The sequence below is a fragment of the Dromiciops gliroides genome, chromosome 4 (assembly GCF_019393635.1).
Source record: "Dromiciops gliroides isolate mDroGli1 chromosome 4, mDroGli1.pri, whole genome shotgun sequence".
In the NCBI taxonomy this organism is placed as follows: Eukaryota; Metazoa; Chordata; class Mammalia; order Microbiotheria; family Microbiotheriidae; genus Dromiciops; species Dromiciops gliroides.
This window is the reverse complement of record NC_057864.1, coordinates 229,011,823-229,036,876: the sequence shown is the minus strand read 5'-3', so window position 1 is coordinate 229,036,876 and position 25,054 is coordinate 229,011,823. Positions and strand designations below refer to the sequence as shown.

The following is a 25,054-nucleotide window of genomic DNA, read 5'->3' as shown; positions in this document are numbered from 1 at the left end:
GAAATTAAGATAACATAAAAAAACCGATATTTAAGCTTTTTTTTAAAGAAAAAGGCATAAAATGTCGGTTCGATTGCATTGAATGAATAAACGAATTTCTCTACAGAAACTGACTAACCAGCACCTACTTGGACTAGGTAGCTTCACTGGAATATCCTTACTCAGCAATGAGAGGAGTCCCCAGGGAAAGGTGAAGTTGGCGAGGCTCTCTGACCCTTCCCCTCCAGCACGTGCCACCCCCCCCCCTCCCTTCGCCCAGCCTTTCCCTAAGCCTGCGCGCTCCGCCCCCTTACCCTCCCTCCCCCCTTCCTAAAGTTGCTCTAGTGAGCCAGGCCTGGATTCTGGGCGAGAAAAATGGAGGAGCTGCTGAAGCGAGAGCTGCCGACCTCCACGGCCACGGCCACGGGCCACTCGGCGGGCGGGTGCATTAGCCAGGGCCAGAGTTACGACACCGACAGAGGCCGAGTATTTGTGAAAGTGAACCACAAGTCAGAGGTCAGAGCCGGAAGGCGACTCTCTCTCCCGGCCGCCTTCCTTTTTCTTCCTAGGGCAAGGGGTCTAGGGCGGGGGGCGATGCTGGGCTCCAGCAGGGCTGCGGCTGCCAGTGCGGACTCCTTCGCCCACCAGGGCCTCCGCCGCGTACGCCGCCTCCGGCTCCTCCACTGAGGCGAGTGGTGGCGGTGCGGTCCATCCGGGCTTCCAGGAGGCCTCTGCGTTGCTCCCTTCTCGGGCCCTGCCTGCCAAGAAACTATGGCCACTCTTGGGGGTCCGGGAGAACCCTGCTTGGGCCGAGGGACTCTCAGGCTCAGCCCCCAGCTCTTTTTGTTATCCCTTCCTTTCCCTGTTTTCCCTCTCCCCTTCCCCCGCCCGGGACCTCCCTGCAGATTCGGGAAGAGAAGAAACCTAATCAACAAAAACCTATTCCTTCCCAAGAACACTGTTAATGCAGTTTTGTGGGGCAAAAGAAGAGAAACAGGGAAAATGGGATATAGGAAGATGAACGAGCTGGAAAAAAAATACTTCTCTTTCCTTTTTCTCTTTCATTCCTTTTTATCCTCACCTCTCCCCCCTTTCCAGTCTGTCCCCTTCTCTCTTCTATTGTGAAGATCATTTAGAATTATTACATTTTTGTTTTCTTGGCAAGCATCCTTTCCCTCAGTCATATATTTATTCCTAAGCATAGTTTCAGCTTAATATGCTAGTACAAACACAACACTGCTTGACAGATTATAGACAGACCATGACAGAGTTGCCAACTTAAAAAAAACACACACGAGGTTTAGATAAATAACTTCACAGTAATTTTCTTTGCACATTGTTCAAGCAGAAGCTGATGGGGTATAGTGGATAGAGTTAGACTGTATGTAGTTCAGCTATGGCCTTACTAGCTGGACAAGTCACTTAACTTCTGTTTGCCTCAATTTCCTCAACTGTAAAACGGAATTATATAGCACCTTCCTTGTAGAGTTGTGAGCAACAAATGAGATCCTATATAAATACTTATTCCCTTTCCCCCTCACTTCCCTAATGTTGGGAAATTGGCACATAGTAAGGAGTATATATAAATGTTAGTTGCTATAAAGATAATAATAATTTGTTTTATAATCCTTCATCTGCTTTAATTAATTTAATTCCTGGCCTTAACCTGGATAGTGAAAGATATAGGATATTTTCCATGGTTAATATCAGACTCGTTTTACCAAACTCTTTGAGTCATTTATTATTATTTGCAGGAACCAAGGGTAAACAAGTATGCTCGGCTTGTTTTGCAAATTATACCACCTTTATATTACTTCTCACTGTAGGCTCTGAATCTTGACTTCAGCACATACAACTTGTTAGGGATTTATTTTGTGATGTTTTTGCCATAAAGAGTAGAGCTTTCTTGTTTTAAAAATAAGTATTTTATAAAATACATTATTTAAGATACCACATTTGAAAGCTGCCTACCTTGCCTACCTTTATTTTTAAATAAGACAAAAGCTTCATGGATTGAGTTTCACAGATCTGAATTGGATTTTAATGCTTAAAAATATTGTGGCAAACATCTCTTATTTTCATAAGTACTATTTCTTAGGGGACACATGCAGAGAATCTAGAAGAACTCACCTGTTAGAGTTCCTACCCTTTAGGAAAAAATTCAGTCATTCTTTATCTTATAATGTTTATTAGTTGGCCAGAAGGCACATGGATGGACCAGATAACTTAAGAGACTATCATCTAGTCAAAAAACAGAGATGACTCAGTGATTCCTTGTGCCATAAATTATTGTTGGCATGGTATGGTTGTTTTTTTGACCTCAGAACCCATTCTTTTTTTTTTTTTTTTGGTGAGACAATTGGGGTTAAGTGACTTGCCCAGGGTCACATAACTATTAAGTGTCTGAGGTCAAATTTGAACTCAGGTCCTCCTGAATCCAGGGCCAGTGCTCTATCCACTACGCCATCTAGCTGCCCCCAGAACCCATTCTTGCAAAGGCTGATCTTATAAATGCTTGGGGAGGGGCAAGTCACTTAACCCCCACTTGCCTCACCAAAAAAAAAAAAAATGCTTACCAACCTATCACTCTGAAATATTAGTGAGTATATCCTTTCTCCAAGTATAGTTGTTGAGACAAGTGAAACTGTTGCCTTTTTTTAAAACTATATGTGACATTGGCATCATTTAAGAATCCCTGTTCTATAAATTTGATTTGGATTTGCTGTATAACACTATTGTACTAGATGTTTTTCCATGATTATCTTAAGGTTTTTATTTTTCTCCAATATTTCCTTTATTCCAGGTTTATTCTAATTATTTTTTATTTTTCTCCTTTTCAAGTCCCATTGTATTCCTACCATTACTGGCAATGTTTCTGAATTACTGATAACATTTTAGAATTGAACCTCTTAAGTGATATCTTATGAACACTTCTGCTCCTGTTGTATCTTAATTTTTTTTTCATTAATATGTTCATTTTCTTCCTTCCATTTTTATTTTCTGAGTGTAAGCCCATTAAAAAATAATAAACATTTTTATTTAAAGTTTCAAGTTCCAAATTCTATCCCTTTATCCATCCCTTTCCTCCCCCCTCCCTGAGGCAGTAAGCAATGTTTTACATGTTTTACATGTGCAATTATGTAAAACATTACCATATTAGACATTTTGTACGAGAAAACTCAAAAGAAAAAAAATGAAAGAAAATGAAAAATAGCATGCTTCAGTCTGTGTTCAGTAAATATCAGTTCTTTCTTTGGAGGTGCATAGTATGCTTCATCATTAGCCCTTAAGGATTGTCTTGGATCATTGTATTGCTGAGAATAGTTGTCATTTAGTTCTTCATCAAACAATATTGCTGTCACTGTACACAATATTCTCTTGTTTCTGTTCACTTTACTATACATCAGTTCATGTGATTCTTTCCAGGCCTTTCTGAAATCATCCTGCTTGTCATTTTTTATAGCACAATAATATTCCATCATCATCATATACCACAGCTTGTTTATCTATTTCCCAATTGTTGGGCATTCCTTTGATTTCCAATTTTTAGCCACCACAAAAAGAGCTGCTATAAATATTTTTGTACAAATAGGTCTTTTTCTCTTTTTGGGGATGTTTTTGGGATATAAACCTATCTGTGATATTGCTGGATCGGTAGGCACAGTTTGATAGCCCTTTGGGTATAATTCCAAATGACTCTTCAGAATGGTTGAATCTTTTCACAACTCTACCAACAGTGGATTAATATCCTAGTTTTCCCAAAAGGTTTATATCTAGCCATGCTTAGTACATGTGTGACATAGAGCAAGTCATTTAATCTCCCTGAGACTCAGTTTCCTTATTAATGTGGGGGTTAGAATAGAGGATTTTTTATTTTTTTTTTATTTTTTGCGAGGCAATGAGGGTTAAGTGACTTGCCCAAGGTCACACAGCCAGTAAGTGTCAAATGTCTGAGGCCCAATTTGAACTGTGGTCCTCTTGAATCCAGGGCCTGTGCTTTATCTACTGTGCCACCTAGCTGCCCCAAAATAGAGGACTTTTCAGGTCCCTTTGAGTTCTAGGCCTATGATCCTATAAACTACGGCTAAGCATGCTAGTTTTCTCAATACTATGGGATGTAATTTGTCCAAATCCGGGGATTTGGAACTCGTCAAAGGTGTTCTCTTGCAATCTCCATATCTATTGGGGTTTCTATTTGCCTAAAAACCTATTTGTGTCCTGTTGAGGCAGCTTGGTGACACAGTAGATAAAGGGTTGGGCCTGGAGTCAAGACTGAGCTTGTAATCTTGGGCAAGTCACTTAACCCCTACTTCCTTCAGCTTCTCCAACTATAAAATGGGCACAGAGGATCAAAAGATATAATATTTGTAAAGTGCTTAGCACAGTGTCTGACACATAGTAGTGGTAGCTTTATTATTGTTATCATTATTATTACTAGTAGTGGTAGTATGTTCTTCAAGTCCAAAGATAATCCTTTTTTGACAAAGAAAGCAGAAAGACACACTAGAAAAGAAACAGAGCTAGATTGAGAAAAAAAAAGGTAAAAATGTAAAGAATCAACCAATGCCTTCCTCAGTCACTAAATATTTATTGAGCTCTTATTATATGCTAGGCACTATGGTAACTGCTGGGGATAGAAAGAAAAGCACAAGACATTCCCTTACCGTCAAGAAATTTAAAAACCACCAGGGGAGATAACATATAAATAAATATGTACAATTGTAGAAGCTGTATAAAAGCTATATAAAGGATAAATTTAAAATAATCAACAGAAAGAAGGCACTAGAATTGGGAAGGGGACTGAGAAAGATTTCCTTTAGAAGATGGGATTTTACCTGGAACTTTTGATATTTTATATTTATTTGACCCTGAAGCTACTACTAGGAAGCTGTTGGTGTTTAGGGTAGGGTGACATGGTCAGATCAGCGCTTTAGGAAAATCACTTTGGCAGCTGAGTTGAGAATGGTCTGCAATGGGAAAAGAGTTGTGTCAGGGAGACCAACCATGAGGCAATGTGGACTTACACTAGGATGGTGGCAGTGTCAAAGGAGAGAAGGGGGCAATAATGGGAATAATAAATAATGGGAAGATAAAATTGACAGACTTTAAAATAGATTGGACAATAGGGAGTGAGAGCATGGTGGGACCCTTGAGTAATAGGTAAATTAGGGAGTGATGGGGGATTAGGGAAAAGATCATAACCTCAGTTTTGGACATTTTAACCTAACATGTCTATAGGGAATCCATTTTGAGATGTCCAATAGGCAGGTGGAGACGAGCAGGCATGGTCAGCAAGGAGGTTAGGGCTGGATGAGTATATTTGTGAATTATCCTTATAGATGATAATTGAATCCATAGAAGATGATGAGATCACCAAATAAAATAGTATAGAGGGAGAAGAAAAGAGGGCCCAGGACATAGCCCTGAGGATGTTTGAGTATCAGTACATATGTTGAAGCCCCCCTAATATGAGAGCAGGAGTTGGGGAAGAGAGAAAGCTTGTGAGTCAGGTACTGAACTCATTCAGAAAGGGAAGTATACTGGAGGTGGGTAGACAATAGTTAATTTTGATTGAGTGGTAGATATATATTGAATTAATGTCAAAGGGGAGGAGAGGTTGTGGAGTGATGGGGAGGACCTGAAATCAGCAGTGGGTAGTAAGGGGTATTTACAATTCTCCTCCTAGACCTATGAGCTGACAGGAATGAATGACAATACAGGCAATGCTGGAAAGGGAAGCTGTCATTGGTAAAGAACTAGAATATGTAAGGAGTGGGAAAGGAAAAGATTTAAATTGAAAGCAAGTTTATTACTTATAGAGTAGGCATTCTAGAGAGCACAGTGGAAAGGGTATTGGGATAGTAGAGGGGTAAGACAATGTGGGAGGCGGGGCAGCTAGATGGCATAGTGGATAAAGCACTGGCCCTGGATTCAGGAGTACCTGAGTTCAAATCCAGCCTCAGACACTTAACACTTACTAGCTGTGTGACCCTGGGCAAGTCACTTAACCCCAATTGCCTCACCAAAAAAATTTTTTAAATTTAAAAAAATAAAAATAAAAAAAGACAATGTGGGAGGGAGTTGAGGAGGAGGGGAATAGGAATAAGGTTTTGAGACGTGGAGGATGAGAAATGAGGTTTAAATGATGATGGCCATGGGTTCAGCATAACTTGGATGGGGGAATATGCCTAGAGAGTAATTTGTTAATGATTAATGAAAAATTTAGATAGATTTAGAGTGTCCATAGAGTTTTGACCTGGGAATGGAGTCCTTTCAGAGCCTTGGACAGTTCAGGTGAGGGATTAAGTATGTGGAGCAGAGGGAATGGTACTACTCTGTAGGAGTACCAGACTGGAAACTTGATGGAATGGTGCTCTCTCCTCTCATCTCAGTAGCAAGAGACTAATGTGATGGAATAGTGCTTCAACAGACACAATAGCTGTGGTACATAGCAGCCTTCACTTCTAGAAGCAATAACAGGACATGTAACAACAATAATTCCATGACAACAAGAAATAGAAAAATAAAATCAAAATATTAAAAAGAAGAAAAAATGAAATACAGGCAGATCACAATTAATATGTTTGAATAATATGAAATTTATTTTGATGTGAATCATAAAATGATAGTAAATCACATTTAATATAAGCCAAAAATGTGAACTAGTAGAGGGTTTTAATGTGTTCCACATGTGTTCATTGGCTTATCATTGCTTCTACATGTGAGGTGCTGCTGTGTACTATATTGCCAACAATTATGTTAAGTTTTTTTTTAAGAAAGAGAGCTTAATAAAATCGATAAAAAGAATACATTGCCAAAACAAAAAGAGGAGGCCTGTTATTGTATTAGAACAAAAAATTGATGGCATTGAATAGCATGAATGTGCCCATAGTAATTCTAAAATAGAATAAGATGTTAGAGTGCCTGAATCTGTATTATAAAATGCAAAATAAAATAAGAAGGCGAAGTTGTATCAGTTTTGTATGTTCGGTAAACAACTACAAAAAATAGAAGCATTATAATGATAGAAATGGAGTGTCATTTAGTTGTATGGATTAAAGATTGCAACCAAAAATGCATTTCTCTTGGTAGAGCAACCATTCGTACAAAAACTTCAAGTTTATTGAAGACAGTAAAAGAAAATGAAAATAAAGTGAATAGTGAAGAAACTTTTAGTGTAAGTGCTGATTGGTTCAATTGCTTTAAAAATTGAGTTCGGTTGCCTGGTATTAAAATTACTAAGGAGGCAGCCAGTATAGATGAGCATAAAGCAGCTACATATCCTGATGTTTGAAGAAAATAATTTTTCAAAAAGGTGGATACACTGATCAACACATTTTTAATGTGGATCAAACAGGCTTATTCTGGAAAAGAATGCCTTCCAGAACTTATATTTCTAAGAAAGAAAAAAAACTCAGCTTGAATTTAAAGTGTCTAGGATACACCAGTGTAGAAAAGAAGAATTAGGGAATGAAATTTGTTTTTCCATAAGGAAAAGAATATATAAACATGGAAAAAAGGAGTGGGGAGAATTTTATCTGAAATGAACAAAGGAGAGTTGAACACAGATTTGGTGTAGAAATACCCAAAATTCAACAAAGAAATAGGTAGGATTAGGGAAGAAGGGCTAAGAAGGAGTATAATATGGGAAGGGAATAGTCACAAGTCACAAGCAAAACTTCATGTTCCTGAGAGTAGGGGAGAGGGAAGGGAAGAGGAGTAAAAAGGAAAAAAAAAGAACTGGATGCTTAGGGGTGCCTATCAGTTGGGTAATAGTTGGATAAATTGTGGAATATGGAATGGAATATTATTTTATCATAAATGACAAAAGAGATGATTTCAGATACTCCTAGGAAGCAGGAATTAATGCAATATGATGACAAAAACATTATAAAGAAAAACAACATTGAAAAACTTCAAAACTCTGATCAAAACAGTAACTAACCACATTTCCAGGGAATCTATGAGAAAGCACTTCCTAACAGAGAGTTGATGAACTGTGAACTCTGTGGAAAGAGAGGCCACTATGTGGATTCATTTTGTTTGTGTTTATTTGTTACAAGGTTTTTCCTTTTTTTCTTTTTTCTGTTTTTTTACTGGGGAGGAGGATTTTAGGAATGGGAGTGCCATAATTGTAATACCAATTTTAAAAAAAGAAAAGACCATGAAATATTTTTTAAAATACACAGAGAACAGAAAGTCATTCAGAAACTATCATAGACAAGCAAGATAATTTCTAAAGTAATGAGTAAAATTTATTTTATACTTTTTTTAAAAGCAAAGAGAAACAGATTCACTGTTTCTCATGCAATTCTTTTTTATGTTCTACTTTGTATAGGGAAATGCTCTTTTTTTGATATTTTGTTAATTACATACTTGTAAGAGTTTTAAAGAAAAGAAAAATACTTGAAGCAAAGTTCATAATATTAAATTTTTTTTTAAAAAACTACTGCAAGGTGTTAGAAAGAATGAGTATCAAGTGACCTGTCAGGATCTTAAGACTGTGCTTCAGTGTTTAAAATTTTATATTTCAATTTCACTACTTAAAGAGGAATATTTTGAAATATTTGTCCTTTGAAATCCTAAAGGGGAAAAAAATGGATTTTTAAAATAGAAGGCTTTCAAGAATTCTTGATGAAAAAAATCAAACTTGTCTACAATTTCTACAAGGTAGAAACTCTGAAATTAAAACATAGGAGACAAGCAAAATTCAAAATGGAAAACACATTTGATCATTTGAGAGAGACTCTTGATAATCAAGAGCTTATATTAGTAAAGATTCCTACTGTCTCTGAGATAAATATAGTATCTAGGAGTGTTTTGGTAAAATATTGTTAGTTTTAAGAAAATAAAGGGAAAAATACAGCAAAGAAGTTATGAATAAGAAGGGAGAGGGACTTTAGTACTACTTTCCATAATAATAGTAGGCCAGAAGAAGACAATACTATACAAACCTGGAGTGGGGATGGATCTCACCCTTCTGATCTGGGTAAAGGAGAGTTGAACACACACACACACACACACACACACACACACACACACACACACAGATTGGTGTAGAAATAAATTGAACAGGGAAATCAGAAGGATATGGGAGAGGGAAGGCAGGGTTGGAAAGGAATTAGTCACAAGCAAAACAAATTTCAACTACAGAGGGAAGATTAAAACAAGAAAAATAATGTGTAAGAAAAAGTGATCAGAAGATGTCAGTGTGCTAGTACCAAAGGAAACTCAAATTCTCAGGCACCCTAATAAATCTTAAAATGTCTCATTAACTGGCGAAATAAGGAGAAATAACCACCTAAATCTCACACAGACCGGTAGTGAACAGAAGAACTACTGAAATCCTACTGCAACCCTGAAGCAAGGTAAACCAGGTTGAAAGCAGCTTCAGGGCACCTGAAGAAGACAGGGCATAGATGGGTTGTAAGGATGGTCACTAGACACTAGATCTAAGCCCAGTAATAGGCCCTAGGTAAAGAACATAAAACCCTGAGACTGGAGCCCAACATGGAAATGGTTGCAGTAGACTTGTATGCCATCAAGAGCAGGGAAGGGACCCAGGCAAAGCCTAATACAGGGGGCAGAAAAGAAACCCTATGGTAAGGGGAAAGACTAAGGCAGAGCCCAGTGACTAAACAGCAGAGGAGACCCTTTGTCACAGGGAAAGGCAATCAAGGGACGCATTTGAAAGGACAATGATAAATCGCTAGAGCCCGGAGACATTTCAGGAATTAGGAATATAGATAAATGTGTCAATTGCTCTTCTTATAATTAGCTGAGGGACTCTAGTACTGTGTCAGTTTTAAAAGTTTCCACTCTTACCCCTGAACTTTGAACTGTATTACTTCTCCAAAGCTTTCATTGAGAACCCCCTGAATAACTAGAACTCAGAGCCATGGAGAATTTCCATAACCCAGAAATAATATTGTATGCACCTGGGAAATAAAGGACATGTACAGGCTGAAATGATTCTCTGGCTTTGTTGTTTTTTGTGTTGTTTTGCATCTCTCCTCCTGCGGTAGCAGCACCCACAGAACTCCCCGGGTAGACAGGGTGGGCACTAACAGTGTAGACAGTCAGCAATTTTGTCCGTATAAGAAAACAGTCAGGCCTGCTGTATTGGGCTGGTGTCAGGCCCCAGCAGTGGCAGTACAATAGTGCTCAGACCTATTGCTGGCTGATGGGCCCTGATGGCAGATAGCAGTGGAAAGAGATGCAGGTTCTGGCAGTAGTAGACCTTGGTGTGTTGGCTCCCAGCATCAGTAGCTACCGAGGCACAGAAGAGTGGGCACTGGCATGTGCAGTGACAAAACACAGGTTCACTGTACAGACTGTAATGTGAAGCTGATTGGCCCCTGTGTTGCCAATATAATGCGCTCAGTGATCATTGTACAGCTTGTCAACAGGGGATCACAATGTCATGAGACTTATGTGAAAATGTTATTTATTACAAAAGAAATGAATGTCATGGGAACCCAGTGGGCTCGAAGTTTTTTACAGAAGTTTACACTTTTATAAATAGTAGGATAAAGGGAGGAAGGGATACCAGAAAGGGGTGTAAAATGGGAGGGGGAACAAGGCATCAAAGGCATTGGACACCAAAACCACTCCCCACAGGGAGGAGCAGGGCGATGGCAAGAGGTATTCTTTTCCCTTGGGAACTTGCTAAACTATAAAAGTAGGTGGGTCGGGGCAGCTAGGTGGTACACTGGATAAAGCACCAGCCCTGGATTCAGGAGGACCGGAGTTCAAATCCAGCCTCAGACACTTGACACTTACTAGCTGTGTGACCCTGGGCAAGTTACTTAACCCTCATTGCTCTGCCCCTCCCCCACCCCTCTTATCTGAAGAAGACCCCAGCTGCACAAGCAGTATCCCAGCCTGGCACAGGCAAATAGTATCTGTCTTGCCTCCCAAGGACATGTAGGGAGTCCAGCTTGGAGTACAACAACAAATTATGTAAACTCAGGGGGAAGTTTCATCCTTGACGCATTCAGGGCCTCCTATATGCTTTCAGTTCAAAGTTTCTGAAAAATATGGAATTCAAAAAGACAAGTTCAGGGGATCCCCTTAACAAACTTCCCCCCCAAGGAGGGGTTGGCAGACCATTGAAAGCATAGTTGGCTCTCAAATAAGGCAATGAATCTGTGTTCTACTTCTCTGCCCTCATGGGGCTACTAGGGAGGGGAAAGTCCTCGCTGGTTTTTCAGTGAACATTAAGCAGGTGGTAGTAGAAGTCAATTCTTCCTGACCTGTCATGAGGACTAGGGACTATGCAGGAAATGTCATTATTTTTGCTGGTGTTCCTGATGCTCCTACTTTTTTACATTATGAACTGCAAAGATTTGGCATTACCTACCACAAGGACCTGATTATTTAAGACTGGGGACACAGGGGCAGCTAGGTGGCGCAGTGGATAGAGCACTGGTCCTGGAGTCAGGAGTACCTGAGTTCAAATTCGGCCTCAGACACTTAACACTTACTAGCTGTGTGACCCTGGGCAAGTCACTTAACCCCAATTACCTCACTTTAAAAAAAAAAAGACTGGGGACACAGTCCTTCCTAATTCAGTTACTTCTTCAAGGAATTTAGGTTGTTTTATTTTTGTTATATTTCTGTTTTAGCTTTTCAGTACTTGCTCTAGTAGACTTCTTGAATAATAGGGCCTTAACGTCATTTAAGTGGTAGAAGGCCCCCTAGAACAGGGCTTCTTAAGCTCTTTTACTCTCTCTCTCTCTCTCTCTCTCTTTTTTTTTTTTTGGTGAGGCAGTTGGGGTTAAGTGACTTGCCCAGTCACAGAGCTAGTAAGTGTTTAAGTGTCTGAGGCTGGATTTGAACTCAGGTCCTCCTGAATCCAGGGCCAGTACTCCATCCACTGCACCACGTAGCTGTCCCAAGTTCTTTTACTCTCAACCCCTTTTCTTTCTTTCTTTTTTTTTTTTTGGTGAGGCAATTGGGGTTAAGTGACTTGCCCAGGGTCACACAGCTACTAAGTGTTAAGTGTCTGAGGCTGGCTTTGAACTCAGGTCCTCCTGACTCCAGGGTCAGTGCTCTATCCACTGCACCACCTAGCTGCCCCTCTCAACCCCTTTTCATTCGAGAAATTTTTATGCCACCCCAGGTATATAGGTATATAAAATAGGTATATATAACCTTTTACTGTTGCCAAATTTTTGCAACCCCCACATTCAGTTATGCAACCACATATAGGATTGTGACCCACAGTTTAAGAAGCTAGGCTCTTGAAGAACTTAAGGATCTTATTGCCAAGGGGTGTGGTTACAAAATCTTCTTTTCAAGTTGGTTAGGCTAGTTTTTCAGCTAGGTGGCGCAGTGGATAAAGCACCGGCCCTGGATTCAGGAGTACCTGAGTTCAAATCCGGCCTTAGACACTTGACACTTACTAGTTGTGTGACCCTGGGCAAGTCACTTAACCCCCATTGCCCCACCAAAAAAAAAAAAAGTATTGAGACATTCCTTGAGCCGTGGTTGACTTAGGGGACTAAAGGCTCAGGCTGTTATGTTGACATCACTTATTCATTGGGTGCAGAGCAGCCAAGAGGAGCTTAAGGAACTCTTGGAAGTTTTGCTGGTATATTGCAATGAATAACGGGTAGGGGTCTTTGCTAAGCTGTATCAACTCGGAGTGTTCTCAGGGCCTGTTCTTGTTGAATAGCCTTCTCTTATTATGGCTAGGGAAATATATCTTTTATTAACTGTTGGATGACATTACTATCTCATTTTATTTCAATATTGAATCTCAGGTACCAGATGATTGGCCTGACTTAGACCCAGCCCAGAATACTAAATAATATATGGTGCCTTATCAATCCAACTTATGAATACATATACCTGCATGTATGTATATGTACATCTATTCACACAAGTTGTGTGCATGTGTATGTACATAATATAGTCAGATTAAATATTCACAAAGTAACATTATTTAGTGTTTACTAATATATATATCATATATATTAGCCCAGATATATGTGTGTCTATAAAACTTTAAGTTTCTTTTCCCTCAAAAAGAGCAAATAGACTATGCTACATAATCATGAGTACCTTGAAATTGTAAATTGCAATTATATCTATCTCACTTTTCAAGAGATCTATCTGTTTCACATTTAGAGATGTGCCACTTGCACAGCCTCTTTGGATACAATTATGCCATAAAAATAGCCTATTCCCTTAAAATTACTTGACATCTAGAACCCATACACTAGCATAATTCTACTGTATTTGAAGGTTTATTTGGGGACAAGTTATAATTATGAATTCAGTTTTGATCAGGACATTTTTATTTTGAAATATTCTTTTCCTAGGAAATGTCTTCTATATATCAGTTTGTTTCCCCTCCCCCTCCCCCACCCGTATTGACCTTTCTTATTTCTTCCCCTTGTCATTACTTTCCTGACAGGCCAAAAAAATGTTTGAAGGTGAAATGGCAAGTTTATTTGCTATCCTGCAAACTAACACGGTGAAAGTACCCAAACCCATGAAAGTAATAGATATGCCAGGAGGTGGGAATCTACTAGTGATGGAGCATTTGGACATGAGATATTTAAACAGGTAAGTTTTGGACAGATTTTCTCCTAAAGTTTGCATGATTTTTCCTTGTTGTGGCTTGTTTATTCCTGAAACTTTTTGCACTCTAAGGAGATGGTTTGATGGGTACTGTATTAAAAAAGACATGGCTCCATGTTACAATGTGATTTTCTATAGAATCTAAAGTAGCTTTAGTATTTTACCATCCTATTTAAAAGGTAAACAGAAAAGGAATATTTCAAGGTAAAATTTTTGAGGATGATCAGGGCTAAGAATCTAAGAAGGAAAATGGAAATATCAAAGAGTTATGGCTCTCCACTAAATTGGTGTTAAAATTCTGTGGTCATATCATACTTAATTATGCCATGTTTGTGTATTGTACTTTAAAATCTTAAGGGCAGATTTTTTGGATGTAACTTTGGTATTGTCTCTTTCATTTTTTATTGTTAGATAAATTGATTTCTTTTGATTTTGTAGTCATGCGGCAAAGCTTGGATCACAATTAGCAGATCTACATCTTCATAATAAGAAGCTTGGTGAGACTCTCAGGAAGGAGGAGAAAACTGTTGGTATGGCAGAATGGTTTATATATGTATATACACATACACACACATACCTACATACTCAAGCAGCAGAACCATTTAGCAGAAGTTTGGATTTATATTGAATTTTGAAAAGCAGCCAGTTTAGACAAAGTGAGGTCATAAGAGCCAAAGAATGCCAAAACCAGGGCCCAAACACATTTAGAATTGGTTTGTAGATTGCTATTAGAAATGAGTTTTATAAACTTATTTGCCACAGATAGGTGGGCATTAATCAATGTTTGTATAATGACTGAATTGAGGGAATGTTTAAGGCAGGGGTTCTAAACACTTTTTGTGTCATGGACCCCTTTGGTAGTCTGGTAGAGCCTATAGATTTCTTAGAATAATTGTTGGCTACTTTCATAATTGAAGGAAATCTAAATTTCATTTAGAGGTTATTTTATTTTATTTTTAATTTTTAGTGAGGTAATTGGGGTTAAGTGACTTGCCCAGGGTCACACAGCTAGTAAGTGGTAAGTGTCTGAGGCTGGATTTGAACTCAGGTCCTCCTGACTCCAGGGCCGGTGCTCTATCCACTGCACCACCTAGCTGCCTCTAGAGGTTATTTTAAATAAAGATGTAATTGTGTTCCTCTCGAGGACAGACTCACTGAAATCTATCCAGGGACTTCTTGGATGGAGGTCTGTGGACCCACAACTACCCTTAGTGAGTTCTAAGGTTACCTAAGATAACCTATGCTGTAGAACTTCTTGATACCTAGAAGTGAGCATAATGAAAATTCATTTTGGCATTACATCAGTTGGAGATCTCTATTAATTAGTACTTCTTCTATTCTAAAAATGCTTTGAAGCCTTAAAATAAAGCTTTATACATTCTTTATTATTACGATAATACAATAATGATTGAAGTTCATAATGGCTGTCTTTTTTGAAGCAAGATTCTGAAGTACATTAGTAATTTGTTATATACTATCATGTATTTCCATATGATCCTATACTTTGAAATTTGGGATTGAATTGAATTACATTGGTAAACCATACGGGATAATTGTCTTTTAAGCAGGATATTTCATTAATCAAAATACTAAATGCCTTGACCATACAAAATAACAAAGAGTATCATCTAAAAGGCTAAACAGATTATAGAACACAGGTGTCACTGGCCCCTATATTCTTTGCTCTGCCTATGCTGTATTTCTGTCCTTAAAGATTTGTTAACTACAAATTCCAAGGTACTTGAAGCTATGACTGAAGTACATAATCTTGGCTCTTTCAGAAGGAAGTATGCTGAGCTGGTCATCAGCAAATGTGTGGTGTTGGGTTTTTTTTTTTAATATTGGTCATGAACTTAATTTTAGGTCCTTAATGAATTGACTTCCTTTCTTTTCTTTTTCCACCTTCCTAAACCTCCCCTTCTGCTGCCATCATCAAGTGATACTTAAAGTTACTTCTTTTGAAACCAGGATTATTTTCCTGATGGTCTCTTGGTGAAGTTCCCTCTAATTGTTGGTGTTGGTTGAAATCAGATCCCTTATTTATCTCTAGATAAGAAAACAAGGTGAAGAAGAAGACATTCAAATCATTTCTGAAAGTGACTAAGCAACTGGAAGCTGTTTATTCCCATGGGTGGGAGCCAGGGCCTCTCTGAGGAAGGTAACTGGTGGTTTTTGTTCTTTTGCTTGCAAAGGGAAAGGAGGAGGGCAGGCAGAACTTCAATTTGTGGACCAATTTGGGTTTGATGTGGTAACCTGCTGTGGATACCTCCCTCAGGTAAGTGACATGGAAGGTTGTCTCAGTTTAATCGGTCACCTCTGGCTATTAGATTCATATGGATAAAGGTATTTTTTGGGTAAAATTTTAAATGCAAAACTTGTTATCTTTTTTTTGTCAAGTGCTAAAAAAAATTGACACTAGATATATGTGTTTTACATTTAATGACCTGCTCAGTATAAGAACTAATATGTTACATTTCACTTTTTTTTTTTTGCGGGGCAGTGGGGGTTAAGTGACTTGCCCAAGGTCACACAGCTAGTAAGTGTCAAGTGTCTGAGGCCAGATTTGAACTCAGGTACTCCTGAATCCAGGGCAGGTGCTTAATCCACTGGGCCACCTAGCCGCCCCCACGCCACCTAGCCGCCCCCCACTTTTTTTTAAAGATTAAAAAAAATTAACCTGTTTGTTTTTCTTTCTTTAAAACTTTTTCTTATACCAAACTCAAACATAAAAATTAATATTTTCACATATAAAGTTTCAAAAAAGAGGATTAAATGTGAAACTGTGAACCTCTGTTATGTATAGCTTGCTTTTCCTTTTAAATATATAATAAGTTGAACATTTAACAATGTTCTTGATGAATATTTTTGTTGACTATCATTCCATTGTTAAGGCTTAGTAAATCTCCTTTTATTAGTGGTTTAATGACCTCTGAGTGTCTCATTTCAGTTATCTTAATATTGGATTTTAATAACTTAAAAATTTTGTTGCCTTTAGCATGACACTCATGTGAATACTTTGTGTGATCTTGGATAAGTCTAATAGCTCTCTAGACTTCAGTTTCTTTATTTCTAAAATGAGAGAATTGAGCTACATGACCTAGGATTGTAAATATACAACTTGAAAGAACCACATAAGACGAATACACTGGGATTTAGTAGTTGATTTTGAGCCCCAGTTTGAGAATTGAACTAGCTTATAACACTTTCTTTTAAAAAAATGTAAACAAAGAACTATCAAAGTTTTCAACATTTAAAGAGAAATGAGAGATCCAATCTGTGTTGAAGCTTTTTTTTTCTATAGCCTTGAGCAAAATATTTAGAAATCTTGTATTACTTTTACTGTCAATATGAAAGGATTATAATTAGATATTAAATGTTGAGAAAAGACTTGTATAATTAGAAGGTTAATTTATGAAAGCAAAAATAAGAATGTGATATTTCTGCTTATTCTGATATCAGAGTGAAACAGCTCTGTGAAACAATGCTTGCACAGCTCTGGTAATGATATGGAAGTCTTGGTCATGGAGATACTTAATCATAGAACTAGAACCTCGTAAATAGCTAACTGAACTGGGGCAGTAAAAATTGATAATGAAACCAGAGAAAGGAGTATTATTTTCTGTTCTTTTCTGTCTGGGTTCCAAGGGGACTCTAGAGATGGATCTTATACTCCTGGCTATGCCACAAAAAAGATCTATGACTTTAGGCACGTTACTTCTTTCAATAACCATTTATTTAATACCTTTTATATGTAAACCACCATGTTAGGTGCTAGGGGAAGTAGAAAGGTAACTACTATATAATCTTCCCATCCCACAGGATTTTAGAGCTGAATGGGACAACCATTTTTAATCCAACCCATACTCAAAACAACATACCCTTTTGTCTGAAGACCTATAGTGAAGATGAACTCACCACATCCCAGGGTAGCTCATTCTACTTTGGGATAGCCATAATTACTGGGAAATTTTTTCCAGTAAGCCTAAATTTTCCTCTTTGCAATTTCTGTCTGCTGCTTCTGGTTCTGCCTACTGGGGACAGTATTTCTCTCTCTTTTTTTGGGGGGGGGGTGAGGCAATTGGGGTTAAGTGACTTGCCCGGGGTCACACAGCTAGTAAGTGTCAAGTGTCTGAGGCTGGATTTGAACTCAGGTCCTCCTGAATCCAGGGCCGGTGCTATATTCACTGCACTACCTAACTGCCCCTAGTATTTCTCTTAAAAGCAGCTATCATTGGGCTTTATCTGCTCCGGGCTAAACACCTCTAGTTCCTTTAAGCAATATTTATATGAATGAACCCTTTCGCCATCCTGATGGCCTTTTCTGGATATTTTCCAGGCTATTAATGTCCTTTATAAACTGAGGCTCCCAGAATAGAGCATGGTATTCCAGATATGGTTTGACTAGTGCAGAGTACAGAGGAACTATTACTTCCTTTTTTCCTGGAAGCTATACTTATCTTAATGTAGCCCAAGACCACATTAATTTTTTTGGCTGTTCAATCACAGTGCTAACTAATATTCAGTTTGCAGTACATTAAAATCTTCAGATTTGGGAAAAATGATATTTATTCAGTTAATAAGCATCTTATCTCCCACCTATCCCTACTGGGGGTGGGAAGTAAATTCAAACTGCTGGGGCAGTTAAGTGGCGCAGTGGATAGAGCATCGGCCCTGGATTCAGGAGGACCTGAGTTCAAATCCGGCCTCAGACACTTAACACTTACTACCTGTGTGACCCTGGGCAAGTCACTTAGCCCCAATTGCCTCACCAAAAACAAACAAACAAATTCAAACTGCTGTCTAGATATGTTTCCTTCTATATTGTATTTTTTTTTGAGTCCAAGTATAAATTCATACCTATCTTTGTTGAATTTCACCTTCTTAGGTTCAACACTAGCCCATAAAAATCTTTTTGAGGGGCAGCTAAGTGGCACAGTGGATAGAGCACTGACCCTGGAGTCAGGAGTACCTGAGTTCAAATCCGGCCTCAGACACTTAACACTTACTAGCTGTGTGACCCTGGGCAAGTCACTTAACCCCAATTGACTCACTAAAAAAAAAATCTTTTTGAAGCCTGCTTCTGTTATCCAGGATATTAACTCTCCCTCTCAGCTTTGTGTCACCTGTAAATTTGATAAGCATGCCTTTATTCAAGTCATAATTTTAAAAGTGTTTGCTTAAATAATAAACCAAAGTATATGAATAAATAGTTCTCAAAAGAAGAATTCAAAGGCATAAGAACAAATTTCACATCACCAGTGAGAAAAATACAAACCACAAAAGTTCTTAAGGTGACCACCTCATACCCGGGAGAATTGTCAAAAGCTGGGAATAGTCACTATTGGAGGGTTGTGGTAAGATAAGCACATTCCATTTGGTGGAGCTATGAATTGGTCCTAGTATTATGGAAGATAATTTGGAATTATACCAATAAAGTGACTAAAATGTCTATACCCCCTTTCCTAGAGATCCCACTACAGGGCAGTATCCAGAGAAGGTTAGTGATAAACAGGTCTTTCTAAATTGAATTTGAACCATTAGCTATTCCTTGAATCACACAATGCAGCATTCTAAATCCATCTAATTATAACATTGTCCAGATCATATTTCTCTAGCTTTTTCTATAAGAATAGGAATAGAATATGGTACTTTATCAAATGTTTTCTAACATCTAAATAAAGGGTTTTTTGTTTCGTTTTGTGTTTTTGGCAGAGCAATGAGGGTTAAGTGACTTGCCCAGGGTCACACAGCTAGTAAGTGTCAAGTATCTGAGGCTGGATTTGCATTCAGGTCCTCCTGAATCCAGGGCTGGTACTTTATCCACTGTGCCACCTAGCTGCCCAATAAAGCACAGTCTGTAGCATCAGTTTAGTAAGTGTTAAAAAAGGAAATGAATTATTGTCAACATCTCACATGATATGTTTTTGATGAAGTCATACTGACTTCATTCTTTCTCTAATTGATATGTGCTAGAATTTTACCAAGAATTGGCATTAAACTCACTTGCTTATTACTTTAGTTTTTACACTTGTTTTTCTTCCTTTTTTTGGAAAATTGTTATATTTGTCCTCCAATCCTGTACTTCCTTTCCCTGTTTCCAGGATCTTTCATGTGTCACCAGCAGTGGCTTAGCAATCACATCTGCCAATTCTTTCATTAACTGAAAATAGAATTTATCTAGTGACCTAAATCTATCAAGGCCAAATAGGTGTTCTATCATTATCTCCTTATTTACTTTGAGTATCAATTCCCTATTAGCCATTTTTATTCTGTCATTTCCATCACAAAATCATTCCCTTTAGCAGAGAAAACAAGCAATTTGTGATTGAGAGATTGCCTTCTTTCTGTTGCTATTATCATTCCAACAACTCTCAAGAAGTTGCTTTATCTCTTCTTTAATTCTCCTCTTTCCTTCAATATCTTTTAAAAGACTAATCTTAGCATCCTTTGCCATTCTATGTGCATTCTTAGCTTTAGTACTGCTGCTTGACACTACTTTTAAAGACCCAGGCACTCCTATATTCATCAAGATAGTTGCCCTTAGGGGCGGCTAGATGGCGCAGTGGATAGAGCACCGGCCCTGGAGTCAGGAGTACCTGAGTTCAAATCCGGCCTCAGACAATTAATACCTAACTAGCTGTGTGACCCTGGGCAAGTCACTTAACCCCAATTGCCTCACTAAAAAAAAAAAATAATAATAATAATAATGTAATAAGATAGTTGCCCTTGCTCCTATTTTCTGTACCATTTTTATTTTTTTAAAGTTTTTATTGCTCTTTTTTTTACATCATCATAATTATCCCCAGATTCCTCCTCTCCCAGAGAGCCATCATATAACAAATAGTATTCTTTAAAGACAAAGAAAAAGAAGAAACAATCAGCACAACCCATCAATACATTGAAAAAAATCCAAGAATTTGTGCAGTGTTTGGTATCTGTGGACCTCCCACCTCCACAAAGTAAAGTGGGTATAGCCATTTCCAAATTGATAGGCATCTACGTTTCCAATTCTTTGCTATTATAAAAATGCTGCCACAGATATTGTTTTTTACCTATCTTTGAATATCTAAGTTGATTAATGAGTTCTCTCTGAATCTACATTATTTTCTTTAGATAACTCTCATCTTTCTTCCTCCCTTTATATCTTCAGAATTTCATTCCTGGGAATTTCCTCTTCCACTTGGGCTAATATCCATGAGGTGTTACCTATCCTTCCTCTGAATTCTTTGAAATCAGATTTCCCAAAATAAAAGGCACATGGGGGCAGCTAGGTGGCACAGTGGATAAAGCACCAACCAGCCCTGGATTCAGGAGGACCTGAGTTCAAATCTGGTCTCAGATACTTGACACTTACTAGCGGTGTGACCCTGGGCAAGTCACTTAACCCTCATTGCCCTGCAAAAACAAACAAACAAAATAAAAGGCACATGTCAGATTATACCCCTGCTCTATTCTCCTTTATCACAAACTCCCTTACAATTTAGGAGAGCAATATGATAAACACACAAATATGCAATACTATACAATAACTATTTCAGAATGTAAGAGCATAAGAGAGAGACAAAATGCTATATAAAGTAAGAAAAAGGAAAGATCATTTAACTGATAGTATTGGGAAGACTTCCTGGATTCTTCTCCGGGCCCCCTAGTTCCTCATCGTTAAAAAATAAGCAGGTTAGATAAGCTCTAAGGGCTCTGCCACCTGTGATCTTCTATGGCTCTGATATCTACTATAGAGAGTTGGAACTCTCCAGAGGTAGTAGACTATAATATATATTGCATTTTTCAGTAGTGCCAGCTTATATTTAATATTCCATGCTTTGGCTTTGCTATTCACTATTAAAGCTAATTTTTGTTCAGATTTTTTCCCCTTCTTGATTTTACTCCTGTAGGTGAATGATTGGCAGAATGACTGGGTAACATTTTACGCCAGGCAACGAATTCAACCCCAGATAGACATGGTGGAGAAAGAATCTGGGGATAGAGAAGCAAGAGAACTTTGGTCTCAGCTGCAGGTAAGAGTTACGCACAAAATCTGAGGCAGGTAAGAAATGAGAATAGAGAAGAGGAATATAGACAGTACAGACAAACGTATTCTCTGACAATACCTGAGTTAAGACTTCTTTATAGTTGTTTTCTTAACACAGAGAAAGGGATAAATCAAGCCTGCCTTTTGTGTCTGTGGTTCTCAAATCCCAAGCTGAGTCTTGTGTCACCCCATCATTTGAGTAATGTATAATAAGTTTGCTTAAATACTATAAATTTCTTTTAAAAATAAATTCATGGAGGGGTGGCTAGGTGGTACAGTGGATAGAGCACCGGCCCTGGAGTCAGGAGTACCTGAGTTCAAATCCGGCCTCAGACACTTAACACTTACTAGCTGTGTGACCCCGGGCAAGTCACTTAACCCTAATTGCCTCACTAAAAAAAAAAAATTTAAAATAATAAATTCATGGGGCTGCTAGGTGGCGCAGTGGATAGAGCACCGGCCCTGGATTCAGGAGGATCTGAGTTCAAATCTGGTCTCAGACACTTTACACACTTACTAGCTGTGTGACCCTGGGCAAGTCACTTAACCCCAATTGCCTCACACAAAAATAAATAAATAAAGTATATTGTTAAAAAAAAAATTCATTTTGCAATCCACAACTCCTTTAGAAAAGTTCAGCTAAATGTAAAGAAAATCTTCTTTATAACTAGAGCTGTTCAGAGTTGCCTGTTATGGGAAGTGTTCAGAGTCTGGGTGACCTCCCTCCTGATGGGGATATTGTAGAAGGAATTTATGCTTTTTTTTTTTTTAGTGAGGCAACTGGGGTTAAGTGACTTGCCTAGAGTCACACAGCTAGTAAGTGTTAAGTGTCTGAGGCCGGATTCGAACTCAGGTACTCCTGATTCCAGGGCTGGTGCTCTATTCACGGAATTTATGCTTTAAACAGGGATTGGACTGAATCTCCAAGATTCCTTCCAACTTTGAGATTCTATTATGACTTTAATGTGTGAAACTGGAAAGATGACATCATCAACATCTTTTTTCCCCCCCTTTCTTCAGTTGAAGATACCTGGCATGTTCCAAGGCCTGGAAATTATACCTGCCCTACTCCATGGAGATCTCTGGGGAGGAAATGTCGCAGAGGATGTGTCTGGACCAATTATTTTTGATCCAGCTTCCTTTTATGGTCACTCAGAGTTTGAGCTTGCCATAGCTGGAATGTTCGGGGGCTTTGGCAGCTCTTTTTACTCAGCTTATCATAACAAAATTGCTAAAGCTCCAGGGTTTGAGAAGCGACTTAAGCTCTATCAGCTCTTTCACTATTTGAATCATTGGAATCATTTTGGATCAGGGTATAGAGGATCTTCTCTGAATGTAATGAGGAACCTCATAAAATAAGTGCTCTCTCTGTTGGTGTTCTGGCCTCAGCCCACTTTGTTAATTCTAACAGTATTATTTCTCTAAGGAGGTATGTAACATTAGAGTCAAACATCTAGAGTCTAGGATTTCTTTTGTTCCTGTCCTCTCTTCCCCTAAACATCGCCATTTCCCCAAAGGAATAGGGTTTTTGTTTTTAACTTTTTCCTGTAATTAGAGTAGCTTAATATTGAGCTTCTTGATCTAAAACCCATAAACACATATAGTAGCTTATTTACAAGCCATGAAAAATACCTCACAGCTTAGAGAAAGATTTAAAGTTGAATATGTTGCTATATGCTAGATAAAGGAAGCTAGATTAAGCTATGCTACAGGATAAAGAAACTGTGAAGTAATAGATGGCAGCATTTAGCCATCATGTTACCAAGATAGAAAAGGAAAGGATAGTAATCAAGCTTATTTGAAGTGTGAATAAGAACGTTTGATGATAAATAAATTCCCTGATTTCTTCTTGATTACTTAAACATTCATTTCAATTTTTGTAGTTCTTAGGTGAATCCTTTTAGTGTGAAGCAGATTTTCCTAACCATGGCCAGTTATTGCAAATCATAAGAAGTGGTCACTTCTGCTTTTTGATTGGTATGGCTTAAATCTGGAAATGAAAGCCATTAATTAGAAGCTTCACAATATTCAGAATTCCTCAATCTAATAAAAAGGATTGTAGCAGCCTCTTGCATTTTCTAATAGTGTTCTTCTTTCCCTCCCCCCACCCCCACCTCCCACCCAGAAGGGTCTAGAATCTCTTTACTGATCCAAGAACGATTTTTCAAATACAAGAGATCAAGTGTTTCCATTTTGATGGCAGTAATGTAGGTTCATGAATTGAGGAGCATAAAAAGTTTCAGAGATACAACTATTTCTCAGGCCACCTATAGATCTGTTATTTCAGAGTACTTTTGAAGGAATATGTTAATTTGCATTCCATTGCCCTAAGATTTGCCAATCAGAAATGTTATCATAATGGAATTGCTGAGTTGGGTCTAGATTTTACCATGCAAAGGGGACTTCCAGATTACTTAGACACATTTCTTTTTTTTTTTCTGTTGCTTCCTTTGCTATGTGGACTGTTGTATAGAATGACATGAGCTTTAAAATGCTTTAAAGTAGAGTAATTTATTTGCTTTTTTATTCATCTTGTCCTCTCATTTTCCTAAGCCTGGTCAGTTACCTTATTTTCATAAAGAGTTTTGAACCAAATTGTAAACTTACTTCCTTTGCTTAGTATTTTAGTAATGTGGTAAATTTAAAGAATACTATTGATACTTATCCCCCTTTTGCCATAAGAATTTGAATGATCTTTCAGCTGTTTCAGTGAGTGATATCTGGTGATGTATTTACTTTTGCTGTTTGTCAATGATTTGGCTAAATAACAACTGTACCATTCTTGTTCAGCAATAAAATAAATAAAGCTTATTTCTTAAAAGATGCATTTTGACTTTGTTGTTTTCTCGTTTTTATTGTTTGTAATTGATTCTTTTCTTTTATTAAATTTTTAATTTATACCTTTGTTTTTATATCACTTTATTTCTACATGTATCCCTCTGTTACACCCCTCCTCAGTGAACCTCAATCTCTTATAAGAAAGAGGAAAGAAAAGTGAAAAAGTCAGTCAGAAAAGCTCCCAAAGCACTGCAGGCAGGTAAGAAATGAGAATAGAGAAGAGAAATATAGATACATAGTATAAAAGAATACAAATTAATAAAAGAAGTACAAGTACCATGAGGAAATGTACAGGTGGTACAAGCTAAAAACAGGCTCAGGAAGAGTTTAGCTAAATCTATTATATGCATAATATCACATCCTTTCACATCCATCTACTCACTCAGTTTCAAACTTATTTTAGCCCCTTATCACCATTTGCCTGTACTATTGCAATAGCCTTCTAAATGATTTTCCTGTCTTTAGCTTTTTTACTCTCTGATCCATTTTCTGTATAGCTGCCAAACTGAAATTCCTAAAATTCAGAACTAACCATGTCACCCCCTTGACAACTATGGGTAGGAGGTAAATTTTTCATCAAATAAAGGGTAAAAATAATTATAAAAGATAAAATATCAT

General features: G+C 38.0%; 1 protein-coding gene across 1 annotated transcript; it reads left to right on the top strand.

Moving 5' to 3' along the window:
• Positions 1-279: 279 nt before the first annotated feature.
• On the top strand, positions 280-24,423 carry LOC122725563 (ketosamine-3-kinase-like). Its single transcript, XM_043962738.1, has 6 exons — positions 280-495; positions 13,403-13,554; positions 14,008-14,099; positions 15,762-15,844; positions 21,462-21,584; positions 22,619-24,423. Exons 1-6 carry the CDS (start codon positions 355-357, stop codon positions 22,955-22,957), a joined length of 930 nt encoding a protein of 309 aa, XP_043818673.1. The 5' UTR covers positions 280-354; the 3' UTR covers positions 22,958-24,423.
• The last annotated feature ends 631 nt before the right edge of the window (positions 24,424-25,054 follow it).